Genomic DNA, 23,233 nt, shown 5'->3' with positions numbered 1-23,233 from the left:
TAAATATGAGGATTATTTAGATTAAAAATAATTTTAATTATAAATTATTTTTATTTAAAATTCGATACCATTATCACATGTATATATACTTATTTTGTAGAATCTTCCAAATTTATTTTGTGATCAGGTTTCATAAATTTTTTAACTTTAGCTTTATTTTGTTTTCTGAAATTTAATATAAGAGGTTAAAATAAGTTATTAATTTATTATTTTCATATCTAATTAATACTTACAATACAAGTCTACCAGGAGCAATAATATTTCTTTGTTGAAGAGATTTATATCTTTCTTTTAATAAGCTACCGATAGGTTGAGTACACCATAAATTGCCTGACAATTCTTGTTCTATTTGAAATTCTTGTTCTAAAGGTTCAAACTTGTTTTTACTTAATATCTTTGGCTCAAGTTGTCTTTTAGCTTTCATTTTTAATCTTTTTTCATGTAAGAATTTTTCTTTTTTTTTAGTTTTAATAATCTGATTTTTTAAATTATTAAGATGATAAATATCTACTATTTTTTTCTTTTCAACCTTTTGTTTTAACTGTTGTTGTTGTAAGTTTTGTTGTTCTTTTTGTCTACGGCGTTGTATTAAAGATTTTTTTGAATTTTTTATAGGATTATTAATAGATTGAATATTTTGCTCACTATCTTCATTATTTATAAGATTATTAATAGATTGAATATTTTGCTCACTGTTTTCATTATGTGTAATATAATTTTTCCCCTTATCAATACATAGTCCTTCAGACATTTCACTCAAATCATTATCATTTGTTTGCTTTAATATATTTTAAAAATTATAATGGAATAGATTAGTTATAATTAAAAATAAACTTTTTATATATAAAAATTAATTACCTTATGAAACACTTTTTTTGTTACTCTACTTAAATGTTTCTCTTCTTTTATTAATTTCATTTCTTCCATTGCTATTTGAAGAAGTAAATTTTTATGGTCAATGTAGGATGGATTATAAGAAGTACCAGGATGTGGCATAATAATTGAAGGCAAAAGAGATTTCTTGTATAATGAAATTGGTATTCTTTTTTGCCTTTCACCTGAATTTCTTAATAAGTGTTTTCTGGTATTATTATTAAGCCATCCATTTTTAAAATCAAATTCAATAGATTTTTCTTTCCAAATATCAATATTAAATTCATCCCTCTTGGGTTTATTTATTTGAATTGATAATTCATTTTGTATTAATATTTTATCTTTTAAATTCAACTGATTCTTTAATTGCTTGAATATATAATTTTTCTTTTTCTCTTTAGTTTTAACACAGTTTCTTTTTACAATCGGATCTGGAACTGCTGTAAATGATTTTAAAATAGCAAAACAATTTGGTTCTAAATTGTTTAATAACTCCCTATATTGTGATTTAGTTAAATTATTATTTTTAATAGGATTATAAGTGTTTCTGTTTTTGTCAACAGTAAATAATTCCTCATTTTTTTTATGAGAAAATAGGTTCCCTAATCTTTCTTCTAATCTTAAATTATCTAGAAAATTATCAACATCTTTTATATCTGCATGTTTTCTCCAAGATTTTTTTGTTTTTTTTGACCTTTTATGTTTTTTACATACTGAATCCAACATTTTATAAAAATTAACAAGTTTTGTTTAATTTTTTCAGAACAATCTACAATAAAAAGAATTGGGAATGATTATATATACTATAAATGATAATAATACTAAAAATTCTTTTTTGGTTAAATTTTTTTTTATATTATCCAATAAAAAATATTTTTTAACAATATTTGAAATTACTTACCGAATAATCAAAATAGTTTTCTAAATATGAAATAAAAGTTAGGTTATTTGACAAATATGACTATATTCTTTTTCATTCCAAAGATTTTTTTCACTTTTTTTATCTCTGGTATTAATTTTTGTACAAATATTGGTACTCTATATAAGACAGAAGCTAGGGATTTTAATAGTATTAGGAGTAGCAGTGTTGTCATGTTTCTATTTTTCTATTTTTTATAAAGTATATTCAGAAGTGAAATAATTTTATAATATAATATAATATATTTTATAATATATTTTTTAGGTAAAAATTTTACTTATATCGGCACTATGGAATTTATATTTTAAATGCAGATTCTGTATATACTGATGTATTAATTATTCGTTAAAATAACGAATTTTGTAATAAAATTTTTATAATGCAAAAACAAATTAAATGTTGTTATGGGCATATGTAAAAATATGTATATTCATTTTTACAATTTAAAATAAAATAATCATAGTGATTTTACATAAATATATTAAATAACTAAAATAAGTTAGTAAATTATATATTACGTATAAAATATGTTAAATTTGTATCAAATAAAATAATTTAGTATAAGATATTAATAGAAAAAATTTTATTTTTTGAATTTGGATACTAATGTGTAAATCCAATAATACAATATGGCGTCCCTTGTGATTATTACTTGACAACATTGTAAGAGTGTTTAGACATTTTGGATAAAGGTGAAGGTTGATAATATATCAATAATTTTAATATTATTCCATTTAAAATTTTTGAGAATGAGTGATGATGATCGGGACATTGATATCGAGAGTGATGTAAGTTAATTTTTTAAATAAAATAGTGTGAGATTGAAATATAATTAATAGTAAGAATTATAGTAACTATAAAATAATGTTGGTGTTTGTTTATCTGTTAATAGGAGGGTGACGATTCCGATTCAAGGCAAAGGCATTCTAATAATCAACAATACTTCTCGCAGGTATTTATTATGTTATTTATTTTTATATAATAAATTAAAAATCAGTTTTCAGACAAATTCTTATTTACAGGCTGAAAAACGAGCTCACCATAATGCTCTTGAAAGGAAACGCAGAGACCACATTAAGGACAGTTTCTCAAGTTTACGAGACTCGGTACCTTCACTGCAAGGCGAAAAAGTTGCAAGTAGAGCACAAATTCTTAAGAAAGCAGCTGAATATATACAGTTTATGCGCCGAAAGAATACTTCTCATCAACAAGATATTGATGATTTGAAACGTCAAAATAACCTTCTAGAATCACAAAGTAATTTATTAATTATATGGTAGCTGTGCATAAGGATTTTTAATATTTTAATATAAAGAAAATATAATTATTTATGGATAATCTTATTATATGTGTTTGGTTACATTTACATTATTATTATTTTGAGGTATTTCTTACTATATAAATCATAACATGTTTATTTTGTTAAAGTACATCTTACTTTTTTCTATTTATATATATATATATATATATATACATACTAAGTTAAATCAATGAATTATTTTGATATATTAAATTATATTTATATTGAAAAATAAAATATTGATAATTTGCTAATTAAAGTATAATTTGATTATATTGAACTATAAAATTCCATATTACACAGCTTGCTATACAATATTTTATTTTTTCTATATATTTATTAATTACTTATGTTAGATTCTTTTTTTCACAAAGTACGCACTTTAGAGAAAGCAAAAATTACCGGACACTTTGCTGCTGAATCTTGTGAAGTTTCCAAATCTGATTCTATGGGAATTGGAAATTATAATGATTCAGAATCAGAATCATCAGATAGTGAAACTGGAAGAACTATACGTCATCCGAAGAAATTAAAAGTTGCAGGTCTACATCATTGATTAACTAGCGATCTGGTACACAAATTTTGTTTTGTGTATTTGACTTGAAACATTATTTTCCTAAATTGATCAACTCATTGTAAGTAATATTAACATACGTATATCATGTAAATGAATGTAAGGTAGGTACTTATTTAAATTAAACGAATGCTAGATTCATTATCAATATGAAAAATGTCAAATAAGTTATACCAAATTGTTTATAAGTCCTAGTAAATACTAAGTATTAGTTTTCACTTTTTATGAGTAAAATAGATTTCATGTTGATTTAGCAAATAAACATGAATTGTGTAATCATCAGATATTAATTGTTTATCTGATGTGTAGTACCTGTGCATTCTTCTATGAAAAAAGCGACTTAGGTAATAAAAAATTTATCGTAATAATTTAACTTTATTATATTCAAATTAAAAATTGTTTATATTATAAAAAATATATTCATTATTTTATCATAACAGTGTTTTTTTAATGTTTTTAAAAACATTCTAAATTATATAATATCGAATAGTATTGTTTTTTTTGTATATAACAATAATTATCATCAATTAAAATCCAAATTTTAATAGAAAATAATGAAAATTTAAAAAAATATGATATTACATCATTTTTAATTTTTGTATTTCTTTAATATTGTCAATGAAAAAAAAATCAATTTTATTTTCAATAAAAATTTAAAAAAAATTATTTTTAACATTGAATTGAATTTCAATAGAAATTGAATGTTGTGTTGAAGACTTAAATTATATTTTTCTATAATTTTTATAATTTTCATAAATATAAAAAAAATTATATCCAAATATTAAACTTACATATAAAATTTTTTAATAAATTCCAATGATTTCTATTTACGAACAAGTAACTTTTTGGTATTATAATTCTTTCGATAATTATAATATAACCATCAACATAATAATTATTTTTAAATAATTTAATTGAATATTTTTGTTAATTCTAATTGAAAAAATATGAATATCCAGTTACATATTAAAAATATCTGTTAACAACAAATCTTGGTAAAATAATTATTTTAGTCATTTAAATTCTATTATACAAAAATATAATAAAATGAAATTAATTTTTATGTATAATTTCAATAGTTAAAATTATAGTATAATTATGATGATATTGCAATTATGAACTCTTTAGTTTTTATAAAATGCATATGGAATTGTCTATTTTATATGTATAAATATTTAATAGTTTGAAAGATCAACACTGAATCAAACTTAAAGGGCCACAAGGATTATACGCTGGTATAATTTACATATTTACTATAAAAATAATACCAAGAACTAAAAATAGGTTATTTGATTATATATTAAAAAATATATATTAATAATACTCTTAAAAACAGACAATTTAACAATAATCAACCAATATTAACAAGTACTTCATAATTTAGTCCATAATATTACTCACAAATAAGTCATAAGTGATTGACAAGTTTTCTAACAAAACTAATATTTTGTTGTGTAAGAATATAAAACTATTGTTTTGACTATAAACGCCTCGTATAGAAGTTGCATTGAGCATATATTATATATATAATAAATAATAGAAATAAATCTAAAATTAAAATAAATCTAGAATTAAAGAGAACAGAAATCATAATTGAAAATGTTTGACCATTTTTTCGTTGTTTAAATTAAAAATAATTTAACTATCATGTAATTTTAATTAACTATTGGTATAGTTTATCGATAAATTCAGTAAGATCTTTAAATAATTTATAAAACATAAGGATTACATTCAAAATAAAAATTTTTAATCAATGCCTTATGAAATAAAAAATTCTTGAGTATTAAACCTCATTTTAATCCATTTTTAACTATTGTATATTTGAAATTGTAAAAAGTGATTATACAATATTTCACAATATGAATTCATAAATCTGTATTTATAAATAATTATTAAATATAATATGTATTTGTTTGATGGTTAAATACTATTTTATATTTTAATTTTGGTTCATTTCCTCATTTCAATTGTTTTGTTTGTATTCATTATATTATATTTTTAACTTGTTCTATAGTTGAAAACATCTATCATAAAAAAAAGCCTTTTATAAAATTAAGGATATGACAAAAATGAATTTTTTAAATAAGTAGCCACATTGAAAATAATTAAATTTTTTGTTTAACATTAAAATTTTTTTTATTATTGTTAGTATAAAATATTATGTATTTCTTTAATTTAAACTCATACAGGATATAAATTTTAAAAATTTATTAAAAAGAATTATTTTTATTTCCTAATTAAAGAAGTTTATCATTTTAATTATATTTTTTCCTGAATATTCTTTTTTAGTTGAAAAATTATATTTTAAATTATATATAATTTACTCTATTGATAAAATGTTTTTATTATTGATATAATAAAAATGTATGTGATGTACAGTAATATTAAATATTTAATAAATACAATAAAAAAATATATAATGTATCTTAAAACTAAGATTTGTAATAAAGTTTAAACATTTTTATTGATTTTGTATCTTCTCTATAAATATTAATAAAATATGCAAAAATGTAATTATTAACAAAAGAAAAAATATAAGTATTAAATTTACTTTATTAATATTTAAAGTATTTATAATCTAGAATTTCATTAATTGAATAGTTAGATTTCATACGGAAATAAATGTTAAAGATAATACTTGTAAATTTATAAACATAATCTTGACATAATATGTACATAATACATGCATTAATCATTATAATCTAGATAAAATAATCTATTATCGATTTAAGTATATAAAGTATATAAAAAATAAATTTAATATACTAAATAATAAATTTTGTGCTCCAATACGAGATTCTGTAAACTTATAAATTATAGGTTATTAGATCCTAGCTGAATTAGTCTACTCTTCAGTGGCATAATCATCATAATATTCAAGAAAGTAAGATAATGTAGTAATAAAATTGTAAAAAATTATATTCGTTTGATAATAAATTATTTTTATAAATGAATAAATCCATTGATTAAAGAAACTGCATTTAAAAATAAAAGACAGTAATTATATTAACTTATGCTTTATATAAAATATATATTAATATTAACATATTTTAATATATTTTATCAATGTATTGTTTTAAAATACATATTATAAATAGACTATTAAAAAATTAATTAAGTACTATAAGAATACAAATATTGTTATAAATTTAATTATATGAGTATTTGATTATATATGATAGAATTAATTTAGAGAATACATATGGTTAATTATTAGAATGATTAATGTATTTATAAAAGAATTTTAAACTTTTAATAAAATATGAAATTTTAAAAACAGTATTATTTACATATAAATCCAGAATATCAAGATGAATTTTTTTTTAATTCGTTAAAGCAATACAGATAATTGAAGTTTGGTAAATTTTACTTATTAAATAAAATAAATAAAAAAATATACTCAATATAATCATTAAAAATGAAGTAATTTATAAAATATGCATTAATATACTTTAATTAAAGTTTTTAATTCTTATACATTAAATAATATCTATTTAGAAATACAAAAGTTCAATTTCAATTAAATTTAGTTTTAAAATTTACATCAAAAAGTACATCAAATATATGCTATATTTAATACATTTCATAATTTGTGTAAAATGTTATTAAAAATTTATACAGTATTTTTTTAGAATATTTCCTTAATTAAGACGAAGTATTATGTTTTTAAGCAAAGTTATTAATCATACTTATATATCGCAATTAAATCATGTTTAAATTAACTTTGTTTTTAAATACTTAACTTTCCCGTTTAATTGTTTATAAATTAGATAAAAAATAAATAGCATGTAAATTCTGGTATTTTTATTGTTATAGTTTTATAATATCTTGCTAGTAGATTTGAAAATATTTAATGTAGAACATAATATTACATTAAAATATTTAAAAAAATTTCTATTATTAGCATTACTTTTAAAATTTTTAATTCTTTATTGATTAATGATACACGGAATCGAAAATCATAATTTATCATTATCATCAGAAGGGCAATCCTCAAAAGGGCATTAATTTAAAATTTTTTTTAGGGATAAAAAACTAATAATGACAAGTTCTTCCAAGATATAATAAATTTATTCATTTTTAAATGATTATTATTGTTTTCAAATTAGAAATGGTATTTGATATCAATTATTATCGTATATTATCGTAAATCGATGATAAAATAACTAAATATAAAAAATTTATAATTAATAATCACTATCTTATTCTTTTACAATTTAAATTCTATAAAATTATTTAAAGAATTCATTAAAATTTTTTTAGTTTTTCATTAAAATAACGCAAAACTTTTACAAATTTTATTGAAAATAATATTTTTAACGAAAGAAATTTGTTACGTAACAATTAACAATGTGTCAAAATATATAATGTAGTTGATGGCTATCACATTGCAAATTATTATTGAATTTAAACAGTTTGTTTTCTTTTGTGAAGCAACCATTATTGTACTATTGTAGAAATCAGGAAAGGGAGAAGGAGAAACATAATTTCAAATGTATTTTATGTAATCATTTAGAAACAATTTATATTTTCAATTCGTTCAAAAGTGAAAAATATAGATTAAATTATACTGCATTTGTTTAATGTCTTAATGTTTTTCTATATACTATACATGTACATATAATTAACTGTATTTATATTTAAATTGTTAATGAGTTGTTGAAAATCAATTATTATTTATGTTAGTTTAATGTAAAAGGAAAAATATATATATTCGTAATAAATGTTTTTGCAAACATATACATTTTTTTTAATTTTTAAAAAAACATATGTCAATAATGAAATACAAAAAAATATTCTTATAATATAGTATATAATCAATACCTTATTCGTTTTTACTTAATATTCTCAGTTTGTATATAACTCCGCATTTACTATTATAGTTCCTAAGATATGCGATACCCGATAATAGTTATACGATGTATATATTCTTAATCCATTTTTAAATATATGTTCCACGTTCCTCGTTGTTTATATGTGCTAACAGAAATTAAATATAATTAAGAAATTGGTGGTTACATAATATCCAATATCAATCATTGGACACTGGCACAAGTGAAGATTCAAGCTAATTGATGGAACCTTAAATTAAATCTGTGGAATGGAATTTAAAATTTTTTTAAACTAACAGTTTGATAAGTATACATATGTATTTATCGTTATTCACATAATAATTATTTAATTTTCATAATTAAAGTTGAAATAATTCATTTTTTATATTTATTTTTATTTATATTTTATTTATTTTATATTTATATATTTTATTTATATTATTTTATATTAAATTTTGTATATTTATATTTATTTAATTAATGCTAATCATATTGTTTTGTTGGTTAATAACTAAAACAAAAGTAATTACAAATAAATATTAAAAAAAATTTCTTATTAAAGAATAACTAATAAAATGTAATTTTAAGAAAGTTTATTTTATAGTTATATATTAGTTAAATGTTAATGAATTTATTATTACAAGAATTTTAACAAAAATATGGAAAAATCCTAACTTTGAACAACAGATATTTAATATTTTGTATATTTATATGCAGTAAAATTATATACAGTGAAATTTATAGTCATTTATAATTTAAACTATTATGTTTAATAATAATGTAAGTTTTAATAACATTAACTTCTATTTTTAGGATTAAAATTTAAATGGCCCGCTCTTGAATTTTTCTTGATATTCCACGGTTATATGATTAGAATTGAGAGAGGAAAAGTATTAGTGGATGATGTGCGGTCTTGTAGGTAAAAAGATTATTGGCTTAATGAGAAGAGAGGAAGTAATAGAATTAAACTTGTTTGGAAAGAGGAGTTATTAAAGTTATAGAGTTGGATGAACGCAAATATAGTTGTCATTTGGAATTTCTCAATTTTTATTCTTGAATTTTTATCATTGAAATAAAAATTCATCATTTATCGCTTGGTTATTCGTTGAATTCTGTATAGTGCATTATAGTCCAGTTAATGGTAGTCTATTCTGTTTTGCAAATCGTATTTCTGTATTTCAGTATAGTGAGTTGATAGTCAATTACGTTTTGAGTTTCGTATTAAATAAAAGGATATTCGTGGTTTGGTTGAGCAAATCTTGCACTTTATCAAAAATAAGGCGGGAAAAACAATTATCTAGTATTTGTTACAGACAAAAAAGGCTTAACTTGTGGAATTCGTGGTTTAGAATATAATTTTCGGTAAGCCAGCAACGTTGGTAATTCAAGATATGGCGACATGCATTGTGCAAACCAACGGAGACAATGGTAATGTCGTTTCAGTTAGAAAGAAACCTCGAGTTTCTTCAGTTGGCCTTGCTCAGCCAAAAACAAAAGTTACGGTTATCCTGGGTGCTCAGTGGGGAGATGAAGGTAAAGGAAAAGTTGTCGACATGTTGGCCACTGATGCCGATATTGTCTGCAGGTGTCAGGTATGTTTAAATGTAGTGTTTTATTTCCTCCTTATCTGCTGATAAATTACACAAATATAGGATATTGATTTTTTTTTTTTAATTTTGTTCTAATATTGGAATAAACGCGTGTCCTTATTTTTTTTAAGAAAAAGACAGAGCACAGTTTCTATTTATATATTGTTCATTACATATTTCCTTTTTAGAGCCACTGTACACGTGTTAATGGTGAAGTTTAAAGATTTGGTTTCAGTAAATTTTGTATTAAGTGATTCAATTTTTCTAAATGCAGTTGTTACAATTGGAAACTATCATAGAAATCTGAAGATCTTGAGCAAGGCCTTTAAGTGCATAGCTCAGGGGTATGCAAAGATATATCATTAATGATAATTGTTGAATAATTTATATCAGTGCTTCTGTACTTGTTTCATATAACTGATAACGTCTTTAGTTAATTTTATTAATTTTTCAATTGTTAATAAATATTTCTGCAAAATATTAAACTTAGATTCATTAAATCTTTATATTATAGTATTATTATATTAAATAAAAGTTTTAATGTACGAATAATTATGAAATATATATATTAAAAATATATGTTATTACTCTAACATTAAAAGCTAATGGTCATAAATAAAATTATTTCATTGGAAATAATAATTTGGAAAATTTTAAATACTAAAAGTTAAAAAAGCTTGTAAAACAATATTTAAAATTGCTTATTGTATTATTGTTATTAAATTACTACTGATATAAAATTTCTTAGGAAGTTAATGGTTGAGAATATTTAAAATTATATATTTTACAAACTAACAAATCACAAAATTGAATTATTTATAAGCAAGTTTTTTTATAAATTAATTTTTCGTATACTTATATACTTTGTGAATAATATAATATAATATTTTATAGCTGTATACTTATTATTAAAAATAAATCTATATTTATGTGACATGATTTAATATCAAGATGTCAGAATCTATGTTACTATTGCTAAATAATTATTCAATTAATAATTGTTTTAATTTATGAATACAGATATATTTGTTTTTAAAAGACAATTTGTACTATTATATTTGTTACAAGAAAATAAAGATATATATAATTTGATATTATCAAGGAAGTTGGTGAATCTTAATATAACTTGAAACGAATAGTTGATATTATTAATTAATATTTCAAGTAATTATTTCTTCAATTTTGATTTATAAAGTAATCAACAAAAATTTTTTTGTGATCATAGCAATATATTTCAATTAATAAATACTTTTATAAACAAAATTATATAAATAATCTTTTAAATGATTATTTTGAATATTATTTTTTGTTAGAATATTTGTTAATTTAATATTGAATCGTTTAAATAATTTTCTAAAGAAATAGTTTTTATTATTTTATTACACAAAATTATCTTTTTTACTTTTTAATTTAAATAAATATTTGTCTATTATCAACTAAATATATAAATTTTGTAAATTCAGAAAAGAATTAATCAAATAATTATTCATCATTATATTTAGTGATTCTATGAATCTTGTTAATATTAATTTACTTTCACAGGGAGGAAATAATGCAGGTCACACTGTAGTTGTAGAAGGTTCTGAATACCATTTCCACCTTTTACCTAGTGGAATAATTAATCCTAGATGTAAATCTGTTATAGGTAACAATTCATTTAAATACAATATTGTACTTCATAAATTAATTTATTCTGATAAATATTTCTTTTATTATTTTTTATTAATATTTCATACTTTTAAAATCACAGCTATATATATTTTTTATTTACTGGACATTAAATTATATTGTAAGCAAAGTAATTAATTGCTAATGATTTGTTAAATTAATAACAAATCGCATTAATTATCTTGAAAAATTTTAGTAATAGAAGCAATTATAAATTTATTTAAATAATAGTAACAGTTTCATTTTAAAATAATTTATAATTTATGAATTTATTAGAAAATTTTGTTATGCAACATATATGGTTATATATATGATGTAAGATTCTATATAAGATTTTATTATTTAAGTTTTGTTTCAAATTTATTGTAATTTAAAAAGTTTTGTTATAATGGACACTTTATTTGTAATTATTCTATTTTTTTAATTTTCATATTGCAAATTTGTATATATTGGTGGAATTAAATTTCAAATGAGGTATATAACAATTAAGAGAAGAACTATTTATTTAAATGTAATGTTTATATTATTAATACAGAGATTATAAGGTAAATAATTGAAGGTATTGTTTAAAATATTTATAATATAAATTTTTTATTTGTATGATATAAAATAAAATGTTGAATCTTTTACATATTAACCTTATAATGTTCTTATAATTTTATTGACTTAATAAAATATATTTAAGTCCTCTAAATATTAAATACATTCAAATTTATTAGCATACATTGAAAAATTCAGAGTGAATTATTATTTAACAATAACATGTATTTCTAGGAAATGGTGTTGTCATTCATTTACCAGGTTTATTTGAGGAACTTGAAATAAATGAAGCTCAAGGTCTTACGGAATGGAAAGATCGTCTTCTTATTTCAGACAGAGCTCATTTAGTATTTGATTTTCATCAACAGGTTGATCAATTACAGGAACTTGAGAAAGGTACTCAATCATTAGGTACCACTAAGAAAGGTATTGGCCCTACTTATGCAAGTAAAGCTGCCAGAATTGGAATTAGGATAGGAGATCTTGTTGGAGATTATGATAAATTTTCTGAGAAATTCACATCACTTGTAACTTCTCATCAAAAAGTTTTTCCTGCACTCAAAGTGGATGTAAAAGCAGAATTGGATCGTTATAAAATGTATGTAATCATCAAATATTAAATTAAGTTAATGATTTATTTTATACACATTAATGTATTACATAAATGTTGATGTAGGAACATGCAATCTAAAAATTTGTTTAATTAGACATTTTTATTTATTTACAGATATGCTGAACGTATTAGGCCACTAGTAAAAGAAACAGTTTACTATTTGTATAAATCAGTAAAAAATGGAAAGAAAGTTTTGGTTGAAGGTGCTAATGCAGCACTTTTAGATATAGACTTTGGAACGTATCCATACGTTACTAGTTCAAATTGTAGTATTGGTGGAGTTTGTACAGGCCTTGGACTTCCACCATCTGTTATTGGAGAAATTATAGCAGTAGTAAAAGCTTATACTACTCGAGTTGGTGACGGCCCATTTCCTACTGAATTATTAGATACTACTGGAGAAATTTTACAAAAAAGAGGTGCTGAATTTGGTGTTACAACAAAGAGGAAAAGACGCTGCGGATGGCTTGATTTAGCTTTATTAAAATTTACAGCAATTGTAAATGGGTGAGATACATTTTTATCAAAATTGTTTTTTTACTGTATAAAATTGATAATTTATTAGGAATAATAGTTTATATACTTTATTTATAGAGTAAATTAAAAAGATATTTTTACTAAAAAATATTAAATAGTAATTCTAATATTGTACAATGTAAATATCAATGATATTGTACCGATGTATCAATAAAAACTAAAAATATTATTAAATTAAAACCTTAATATCTATTGCATATAGAAGTAACTTATTTTAAATAAATTGTCAAAAAAAAAAAAAAAATATATAAAGAATTAAATTATAATTGAAGATTGAATTAAGAAGGCGAAGACAATTTATATTACTAATTTTATACAAAAGCTATAATTAAATAAGTGATACATTAGCGATTTATTATTATTTTTTCATTGTATTTTTTTTATGTGTGATGTATATTTAGAATTTTTAAACACTTTAAATTATTATTTTATATAATAAAATTTCTTGCAATACTTTATTTTTATTTTCTTAGGTATTCATCAATATGCTTAACGAAGCTTGATATATTGGATACTTTACCAATTATTAAGGTTTGTGTTGGATACCGTTTAAGTGGTAAAGAAATCGATCATTTTCCCAGTAGTACATCAGATTTAGCAAAAGTAGAACCAATTTATGAAGAATTTAACGGATGGCAGACTAGTACTGAACACGTACGTTCTTTTGATAATTTACCATCAAGCGCGCAAAAATACGTACAATTATTAGAAGAATATTTGGATATTCCAGGTAATTAATAATTAAAAAATATATTATATATTTTAATACTAATTTTTTTTTGTCAAAATTATAACTAAAAAATGATATAAGATTTAATTTATTGATAAATAAAGAAATATATTTGAAATATGTATATCTATATATTAAATATATTTAAATGAAAAATATATATTATTTATTAAAGGAAGTTACAGATCATCAAATCTCTTATTTAGGTAATTTACATTTCAAAAATCAATTTATAAAATATTTTTCAATATACTTATATAAAGAATCTGAAAATTGGTAGTAAACAATATTTTTTTAAGTATATGCTCATGGTATAGAATTAATGTTTAATATTTTATTTTACAGTTAAATGGATAGGTGTAGGTGCTGGTCGAGAAAGCATAATAGCTATTTGACATTCACCATATAAAGATTGACAATATTATATTAGTTATAACATATTAAGATTAATTGTTAATACTTGCTCTTTAATATAGGGCTGATGCACACATAATATAACGAATTGTAAACAGTTTACAATTTAAGATACATAAAATAATTGGCAAGACTCAAGTTTTATTTGCTAGAATAACGTGAAAAAATTTAATATTAAGAAACATGACTTGACGCATATATTAAATATTTGACGCCAGCCGATTGGAGAAAATGTTTTATTTTAGTATTCATTTATAATAATGATGTTGAACTGTTGTATAAATATTTAATTATAAAATTTTAATTACTAATTATTTAAATTTCATAACATGCTTACTTCTGTATAATACTGTTATTTATGTTAAATATTAAATTTCTGTTCCGAAAATTAAATTATCTTTAGAATTATAAATATTGTAATAAGTCATAAATTACTATTACATAGATATTTTATTTTGCGTTTGCTGTAAGATCCGATATTCTCTTCTTTCTCTAGCACGTCGATTTTGAAACCAAATTTTTATCTAAAATATATAATTATTATTATTAATATAAAGAAAGTAATTCCAGGTTTAATTAAAAAGAAAAATAAGTATTTATAATATATCATTACTTATTTTTTAAAGAAATTTTAATTATATTAAGACAAAAATTATATGTATTGTACATTTTTCTAGGATAGAATTTTAACACTCTATTAAAATGAAATCATTTTAATGAAAAGAAATTTTTTTTCATGTATTAAATATTTTACATACTCTATTTTGTTGAAGGTTTAGTATATTTGACAGGTGTAAGGCATCCTTTCTTGATAAATAAGCGTTTCCTTTGTATTTATTTTCTAGTACGTTTAGTTGATGTTTGGTAAATGGTATTCTTGGATGAGATCCAGGCTTTCTTTTTAATGTTTTGCCGGCATTAGACTTTGGCAATTTCGGTGGACAAAATCTTGTGCACCGTAACCATGAGAGTTCGCCATTTAAGTTTTCCGAATTTGATTTTGCAAATCGTTTAACTGTTTGGTTACTACAGAAATTCATAATTTTTATATTTTCGAAGAGAAATAAAGTTTTTTTTTAAAAAGTATCAAACATTTTAAGAATATAAACAAATAAAAATAAATAATATAGAATAAGAAAAATTAAATATGAATCGAAGTATTTTTCTTACATTTGAACATGTCATAACCACCATTAAAGTTTAAAATAATTGTGTAAACACGAAATTTGAAATTATTAATATAGTTTTATTTATTTTGTGATATAAAGAACATTCAAATTTTTGGAACTTAGGCACTTTTACGATATAAGCATTGTATTTGTAATAAATAAATTCTAGTTATACAATTTCAGACATTTGTTTGATATAGCATACGTGTATTTTAATATAGTGTCATGAATAGAAATAATCTTAAAAATTTTTTTAAGTGGAATATAAAAATTACAATATTAATAAAATAAGAGTAAACGGAATGGTAAAAAACCTTTTAACAAGTATTTTGTCAGGCATTGGTAGATTGATATGAAGTTCTGGGTTTGATAACTGCGTGTGACAAAAGCTCTTTAACAAATCGAATTTATTTTGAACATTTAAAGACGGCAAAGAATATAGCACGCTACTTTGATTGATTAAGCTGATGCAAATTTGTTCAGGAAGTAAATGAGATGTTTTAGGATCAGAGAAGGCCACGTAAGAAGACGGAAAGACATTTTTGGAGAGAATTCTTTTAATGCTAAAATCACTCGATTCGCGATATAAAAATGACGTCCTTTGTGTTCCGTTCATCTCGAGACTTGCAACTGAAGGTTTCATGGAGTGATCAGTTTTTCAGGCGCATGTTGGGTTTTGAGCGCGCGCCTCTATGCATTTATTTAGCTAACAAATCCAAATTAACCGCATACTCGCTCAGAGTGTGCGTCGGCAAGAATTTGATGATAGCTATCAAATTACATTTTGTGCGCCACGCTGCGAGTTTCCCTTTGGGTGGGTTTTACCTGCCCTCCCCATTGCTTACAGTCGTGCATGTTTTTGTCAGTGTATTATTCATTATCTTCTGACCACATCTTGCATGCGTACCCCAGTAATAACAATGTAATTGATACCGGTTCGTCATCGCAGTCACGTCATGTATTGTAAAGAGCTCGCAGATGTACCGCAGTGCATTGGAGCTTACGTAAATTAAGAGCCATGGGGGTCAGACGCATTCCGGATAATCCGGTAATAATCTCATCCCCATATGTAAATATTGAATCTGCATCGTGAGGAAGGAATATTTATTAAATTTGTCTAAATTTTTGCTTTTATTATATATTTAATATGTTTAATTTGAAATCAGTTAACTAAATTTTATTAATATCTTATCTTAAAATATAGTCATATGTAAAATACAAATGTATAGAATATAGACAATAATGAATAAAAAATTAAAGTATTATATATAAAAACTACATAAGTCAAACGTTCTGTATCAATATAGAACATGTGTGTTGCGGAACTTTTAAAATTTTTGGGAAAATACAGCTACAATTATTTAAATTGTATTTGATACCGCTAAATTTATAAGGACGAATTATGAAAATAAGTCTAAAAAATCATGCACAGACAATTTTTATGATTTTTAAATATTTATTATATTGATGTGTTATGATACACGATTTTAAATATTATTAACTTTACCCAGTAAATTCATATTTTGAAGCCATTGGTATGTACATTATATAACTTTATTTCAAAATTCTTAATTGGTATAATAACAAACAAATTGTTAAATAACATATAAAAGATATTTTTTAATATTTAACACAAATGTTCAATAGAAGTACAATAGAATTATCACATTTAAATAACTGTATATTATAATTTGTTTGTTCGTCAATTATCAAGGAAAGTTTTCTGTTAAGAAAAACTGCAATTTTGTCGTAAAAGTTGTGGTATAAAATAGCAGGGATCGCGTTGTCTTTAGTATTACATAAGAATAAGTAGTCGACACTTAGTCATGTCATATATTTTCTAATTGCATTTTTCGTTAGTTTGGAAATAAATCTTTGATTATAATTTTTCTTGTAAATTTACTAATAATTTTAGTATCAAATTTTTATAAACATATATATTATATCTTATATAATATATATACTATATAGTAAATTAAATCCAAAAAGAATTAAAATAAGCTATAGTATGAACAAATAAATGTCTTAAATAAAATAAAAACAAATAGATTTGCTTAAATGATGCGATTTACAAATTAAATCATGATGTTACATGTAACGAGTAAATATAGACTTACCTTAAGAAGCACGTGACATTCTACAGATCAAAAAACAAGAATCAAGCTTTAGGAATAGGAATGGTATAGTGCTAGAAAAATTAGAATATGTAGTTGTGGTTCAATTTTAAGCATATGGATAACTTAATTTACCATAACTTTGATTATTTGTAATAGTTAGTGGGAGAGTCAACAATTTCAAGTAAGATATATAAAATTGTATAGAAATTTATTTCATCTTACAAATTATATGTAATTATGAAGTAAAAATGATGCATTTATTTTTGTTGAGTGTTTATATTTCTGATCTTCCATATAAATTGTAAAAACTAAAATTTTCATATTATCATAGCGCCTTAATTTATATAAATTTTAAGGTTACGTATTTAATATTTACGACATATTAGAATGGAAATTCTGGGTGATTTTTTACTCCACATAGAAATTCAAAATCACAAATACGTCCTTTAGGTCCTTGATCCAACTTACTTAAGGCTAGTACATCTTCACTATCAAGCTTCCAATCAAATAATCGAATGTTATCTTTAATACGTTGCTGATTTATACTTTTTGGAATCACAGCAATACTTTTTTCAATAATATATTTTAATGCAATTTGTGCTGGAGTTTTATTATATTTTTTAGATAATTTTAATACAGTTGGATTTTCTAATAAATTTGGAAGAGTGTCAGATTTACATAAAAGTTTTACTAAACCTCTTGATCCCAGAGGTGAATAGGCAGTTATAGGAATTCCTTTATTTTTACAATATTGCACCTAAAAAAAGAAAAAAGGTTTTAATAATAATAATTTGATAAAATTATTAAATTTAATAAGAATCAATTATCTACTGTACATAATCAGAACAATATAAATTCTATACAATACTAATATACAAAATATTTCTGTTATAAAATATATATATATTTTTAATTTTGTGTACCGTTTCTTGTTGTTGAAAATACAAATGCAATTCAATTTGTAACATTGAGATTGGAATTTTCGCTATATTAACTATATTTTCAATTTGTTTCAAATTAAAGTTAGATATTCCAATTGCCTTGGTTAATCCATTTATAACCATTCTTTCCATTTCTCTCCACACAGCTAAATGATCAGTACTCGAGTCAATTAATAAATGACCATTCTCATCTTTTGGTTGAAAGTTATTTTCCACATCAATAAATGCAAAGGGAGTATGGATTAAATAAAGATCTAAATAGTTTATTTGTAAGTTTCTGAGAGATTTTTTCAAATGCTTTTCTACTCCTGCAGGTCTATTTCCGCTTGGTGGTAACTTGTGTGATAAAATAATTGGTTATATTCTTAATATTGAAAATATTATTAACAAATTAATAATATTTTATTACAAATTTAGTATTAAAAATTAACATATTTTTTAAATTAAATTTTTTTTTACATTGAAAAAATATTCATCTTTAATGAAATAATTTAATAGATTACCCTTAAAATTTATATGCCTATATGGCATATAGGTACTAAAATGTGAACTTACTTTTGTTACAATGAATAGATCATCTCTTTTTATTTTGCCTGAATCGAGCCATTTCTTCAAAACATTTCCAATTACATATTCATTCATATAGACTGGTGATGTATCAATGTGTCTATATCCAGCTTCTAAAGCAGTATTAATAGCAACTTCTAGTTCTTCAGGAGCTGCCTAAAATTGTATTCTTTAAGTATTAATAAAATGTTAAGTAATATAATGTAAACAAATATATTAATTAAATAATTATTTTATAATAATTCCTAAGCAATAGTGCTTATAAAGTACATCACATTCTTTTTATATTTTAATTATTCTATTAACAATTTACTACACTTTGTTGTTAAGAAAATTTATTTTAGAAAAATTATTATTTAAGAATAAATTTTTAAATGATTTTAAAATTATTTATATTATAAATAATCTTTTTCATGTTATAACATTTACAATACTTATTGAATATAAATTATTTCTATCTAAGTGTACTTACTTAAAAAGTGAATTTATGTTTAATTATTTTTGTGCTATTAATATGAAACAAGTAATAACAAGTAATAAGACTTACACTTTTCTTTATTTATTTGCTTCAAATATTTGTTTATTTATTATATTGCTCAAGTATAAAAAAAGTTGTATAAAATATTGGTATAAAATACTTACAATTTTATGATTTTTAAAAAATTCTAAACACTAGAAGTTAAATTCAAATTTCTCAGCTTTTGTTTTATATATTATTCAATTCAAACATTTATTATTATTCTAAGGATAAAAGAATAAATATTTAAATATTTGTTAATTATTATTTTGATACTATTTCTGTTATTCTATTTGTTAGAATTAAATAATAAAATAAATCTTAAAAAAACAAGTCTTATTAAAATAATTTGTACTTTTCATCTAATATTTAATCGTTTTTTCATGATTTTAAATATTTACAATTTCAAATTGTAAAGGATTAGTATTATTTTTTATTTTAATCCAATAAAGATAATCTAATAAATTATTAAAAGTAAAAAAAAACCATTATATTAGTGTTTCTACATTTTAAGATATCAGACATATGCTTATTTAGGAACTTTTAATATATTTAAATTTTAAATCGATAATTTTTTACATTTACAAAAATTTAATATAGAAAACCTACTGTAGAGATTAAGGGTATACAAGTGTGAATGTACATATATAAAATTAATTTAAGTTATATTAATTACCATTATTTATACTTATTTTATTTTTTTTTTTTAATGCGTTAATTACCTGCCAAGTTCCATATCCAACAATGGGCATGTATTGTCCTGTAGGAAGATTGACTGTCGTTTGCATATTTTGTAAAAGTATTTTTATTTTATATAAAAAATCATTAACTATTTTAGATCATTGATGTCTTTTCAAGTTAACGTTGCACTAAATTCCTTAGTTGATTTAACACTGGAAAACCACTTTTCCGTTTCAGTCTATTTAACTCGGATGGTCACGTGATAATAATTTACATTCCTGTATGAATGCAGCACTTCATAATAACTTGACATAGTATATGTATATACGTGTTCGCCTTAGCATGCATTGCCCAAGGATAACTTATGTACGTAATCCTTTACTTAAATATCAAGTCATTTATTTGAACTTGGGTTTCAGCTATTAGTAGCAAATGTTCATGTTTATGTTATTAGATTTATTATTTGCAGAAAAGATACAATCATAGGTTCGCTTTGTAAATTACAAGAATTAATTACAAGGTTACATAATGTTATCGATGAAGGCCTGTTTTATGAATAATTTTGTTATATAATTTGAATTAATACAGTAAATATACAAATTTATTTAAAAAATATACATGAAATTATTTTATACTTAGGTATATATTAGATAATTTTATAGTGGAATATTATTAGGAGTTGGTTTTCTTAGTTTGTTATTTGCATGCGTTCATACGAATACAGTTACTAATCAGTGTGTTGCAAATTCTATTCCTTCAACCATAATTATTTTTCGATAGTACATATAAAAAGATGATTTCATATAATTTATCGACAATATTTTAGAAAAATTTATAAAACGATAAATTATCACATAAAATTTACCATTTTTATTATCATTATATATTCTTTGAATTATTTAATCATTTTTAATATTAGTTATTTAATAAGTAAATAATATATGTAAATTGTAATCAAATACTTATTCAGTTATTTAAAAAATTTCATAGAGATCAACTTATTTAATTCTTATATTATTATATTTAATTTTATGTATTTAAAATTCATTGAATTTCGAATGTAATAATATACAGGAGGAAAAAATAAAAATCTAAGTAGGCACACGGAATAAAACTTTTCTTAAAGTGTATTTTAGATACAGTTAAGATTTTTCATCTCTTTATATTTCGACGAGATATATGTTATAACTTAATCCATTTCAGACTGATTATTTAATGTCTTAATACTTAATATTGATAAAAATGAATGAAAAAAGTCCATCTTTATCGTTTTCACTAATTTTCATAATTTATTAGATTATAGGATTATTTTGAAACTATTCTTTTAAAAGGTAGATTGACGAGGAAATTATATCAGTTTTACTCATAAGCTTTTATTTTACTTTAATAATGTTAAGTACTAATAAAAAATCAGAATTAAAAATATAAGATACCTTTATCAATATTTTTAAAATATTTGTTATTGTATTTTATTTTTTACAAAGATAATATTAGATAAATTATTTTTTATCTTGGCTTATAATAAAAAATGGAATTTTCAATATTAAATATTATAAATAGAAAGTCTTAAAATATTCTTAATAAAAAATACAAATTTAACAGCTTATTTGAAATTACAAAAAACTTATGTATGATATTGATATTTACAATAGAATACAATAGAACAGAATAGACTAAGTTTATTATTTTGTAAAAACCTTTATCTTTATCATTTATGACATAAAATATATTGTTATTTTTACTTATAAGAGGAATTTAATAAGCTTTCAATTTAATCAATAAGTTGGTTAAATAAAAATTTTTATTTTATTTTATTTTAACATTTAATAGTTATGTTATTCCGTTTAATAAATGAATATTGTAATAATATTTACAATAATGATATAATATAATTGCATTGTTGTTTATTTATTTTATTAAAAGAGCAAAAAATTAAAATTAAATCTGAATATTAAAAAAACTTGTTTGTAATTAGCTATTAGTTTTTTTTAGTGTATTATCTAATATTTTATTTGTATAGTCGCATAAAATTTTATTTTACGTAAATATGAAACACTCATATATAATAAATATTTATTCATTTTATAAATATACTATTTACAATTAATATATAGCAATATACGAGATTAATCACAAAGCATGATTGATTTTTTATTTGAATATATTTAGTTTATAATAATTATATTTATAATATAGATAAATATTTGTAATTATAAGATAAAAATAAGATGTAAAAACATATTATTTACACTAAGAATTATCATTTTTTGTTTACGCAATGATTGTTTTTTTTAAGATTCTATTAGTGATATAGTCTATTCTAATATAATTGAAAACATTATTTATGAACATTTTTTAAAACTTGATAAGTTGCCAACATAAAGATGTATAATTATGGTTTGAATAATGAGTGTTATAAAATACATGACTTCATGTAATATTTGCTCTGCTAAGTCAGTCTTCTGTATTGAATGCTTGCACAAAATATTATTAATGATTAATACGTAATAACAGAGTTTATGTAAGTAAAAAAATTTTAAACTATTTCAAAGTGTATATATTATGTATTTCTATTAAGAAATATATATTTTAACAAGTAAATTAACGATTAAAAATTATATAAATAAATAAATTATAAAAATGATTTTTAAT

General features: G+C 21.5%; 5 protein-coding genes across 6 annotated transcripts; 2 read left to right on the top strand and 3 right to left on the bottom strand.

The window, feature by feature from the left end:
* Positions 1-229: 229 nt before the first annotated feature.
* Positions 230-1,604, bottom strand: LOC105364831 (uncharacterized protein CG1785). Its single transcript, XM_011502861.1, has 2 exons — positions 859-1,604; positions 230-778 (listed from the first exon to the last, which is right to left on the bottom strand). Exons 1-2 carry the CDS (start codon positions 1,597-1,599, stop codon positions 230-232), a joined length of 1,290 nt encoding a protein of 429 aa, XP_011501163.1. The 5' UTR covers positions 1,600-1,604.
* An 827-nt stretch (positions 1,605-2,431) lies between these two features.
* On the top strand, positions 2,432-4,019 carry Max (MYC associated factor X). Of its 2 annotated transcripts, none has more exons than XM_011502665.1 (4): positions 2,432-2,580; positions 2,685-2,744; positions 2,815-3,049; positions 3,467-4,019. In XM_011502665.1, exons 1-4 carry the CDS (start codon positions 2,542-2,544, stop codon positions 3,646-3,648), a joined length of 516 nt encoding a protein of 171 aa, XP_011500967.1. In that variant the 5' UTR covers positions 2,432-2,541; the 3' UTR covers positions 3,649-4,019. The 2 variants fall into 2 exon arrangements, with proteins under 2 accessions (XP_011500967.1, XP_011500965.1); XM_011502663.1 differs by having other exon boundaries at positions 3,449-4,019.
* Positions 4,020-9,889: 5,870 nt separating this feature from the next.
* Positions 9,890-14,813, top strand: Adss (adenylosuccinate synthetase). Its single transcript, XM_011502662.1, has 6 exons — positions 9,890-10,090; positions 11,630-11,732; positions 12,530-12,893; positions 13,023-13,415; positions 13,919-14,175; positions 14,521-14,813. The coding sequence occupies exons 1-6, from the start codon at positions 9,890-9,892 to the stop codon at positions 14,568-14,570; spliced, it is 1,368 nt and encodes a 455-aa protein (XP_011500964.1). The 3' UTR covers positions 14,571-14,813.
* Positions 14,814-14,866: 53 nt separating this feature from the next.
* LOC105364671 (homeobox protein XHOX-7.1') lies at positions 14,867-16,404 on the bottom strand. Its single transcript, XM_011502659.1, has 3 exons — positions 16,073-16,404; positions 15,348-15,615; positions 14,867-15,113 (listed from the first exon to the last, which is right to left on the bottom strand). Exons 1-3 carry the CDS (start codon positions 16,399-16,401, stop codon positions 15,027-15,029), a joined length of 684 nt encoding a protein of 227 aa, XP_011500961.1. The 5' UTR covers positions 16,402-16,404; the 3' UTR covers positions 14,867-15,026.
* A 1,839-nt stretch (positions 16,405-18,243) lies between these two features.
* LOC105364672 (alcohol dehydrogenase [NADP(+)]) lies at positions 18,244-21,072 on the bottom strand. Its single transcript, XM_011502660.1, has 4 exons — positions 20,623-21,072; positions 19,372-19,539; positions 18,799-19,152; positions 18,244-18,632 (listed from the first exon to the last, which is right to left on the bottom strand). The coding sequence occupies exons 1-4, from the start codon at positions 20,686-20,688 to the stop codon at positions 18,258-18,260; spliced, it is 963 nt and encodes a 320-aa protein (XP_011500962.1). The 5' UTR covers positions 20,689-21,072; the 3' UTR covers positions 18,244-18,257.
* Between the last annotated feature and the right edge of the window lie 2,161 nt (positions 21,073-23,233).

Source organism: Ceratosolen solmsi, unplaced genomic scaffold (genome assembly GCF_000503995.2).
Source record: "Ceratosolen solmsi marchali unplaced genomic scaffold, CerSol_1.0 scaffold15, whole genome shotgun sequence".
Taxonomy (NCBI): Eukaryota; Metazoa; Arthropoda; class Insecta; order Hymenoptera; family Agaonidae; genus Ceratosolen; species Ceratosolen solmsi.
The sequence above is the reverse complement of the archived record's forward strand: the minus strand, read 5'-3'. Positions and strand labels throughout refer to the sequence as shown.

Coding starts and splice junctions, on each gene's coding strand:
- LOC105364672 (XM_011502660.1), bottom strand. CDS start 20,688: ATGCAAACGACAGTCAATCTTCCTACAGGACAATACATGCCCATTGTT. Junction 19,540..20,622: donor TTGGATATGGAACTTGGCAG/GTAATTAACGCA, acceptor ATACAATTTTAG/GCAGCTCCTGAAGAACTAGA. Junction 18,633..18,798: donor ATTTTCAACAACAAGAAACG/GTACACAAAATT, acceptor TTCTTTTTTTAG/GTGCAATATTGTAAAAATAA.
- Adss (XM_011502662.1), top strand. CDS start 9,890: ATGGCGACATGCATTGTGCAAACCAACGGAGACAATGGTAATGTCGTT. Junction 11,733..12,529: donor TAGATGTAAATCTGTTATAG/GTAACAATTCAT, acceptor ATGTATTTCTAG/GAAATGGTGTTGTCATTCAT. Junction 14,176..14,520: donor AGAATATTTGGATATTCCAG/GTAATTAATAAT, acceptor TTTATTTTACAG/TTAAATGGATAGGTGTAGGT.
- LOC105364831 (XM_011502861.1), bottom strand. CDS start 1,599: ATGTTGGATTCAGTATGTAAAAAACATAAAAGGTCAAAAAAAACAAAA. Junction 779..858: donor CAAAAAAAGTGTTTCATAAG/GTAATTAATTTT, acceptor AATATATTAAAG/CAAACAAATGATAATGATTT.
- Max (XM_011502663.1), top strand. CDS start 2,542: ATGAGTGATGATGATCGGGACATTGATATCGAGAGTGAT. Junction 2,581..2,684: donor ACATTGATATCGAGAGTGAT/GTAAGTTAATTT, acceptor ATCTGTTAATAG/GAGGGTGACGATTCCGATTC. Junction 3,050..3,448: donor TAACCTTCTAGAATCACAAA/GTAATTTATTAA, acceptor TACTTATGTTAG/ATTCTTTTTTTCACAAAGTA.
- LOC105364671 (XM_011502659.1), bottom strand. CDS start 16,401: ATGAAACCTTCAGTTGCAAGTCTCGAGATGAACGGAACACAAAGGACG. Junction 15,616..16,072: donor GACAAAATACTTGTTAAAAG/GTTTTTTACCAT, acceptor GAATTTCTGTAG/TAACCAAACAGTTAAACGAT. Junction 15,114..15,347: donor TAAACCTTCAACAAAATAGA/GTATGTAAAATA, acceptor TATATATTTTAG/ATAAAAATTTGGTTTCAAAA.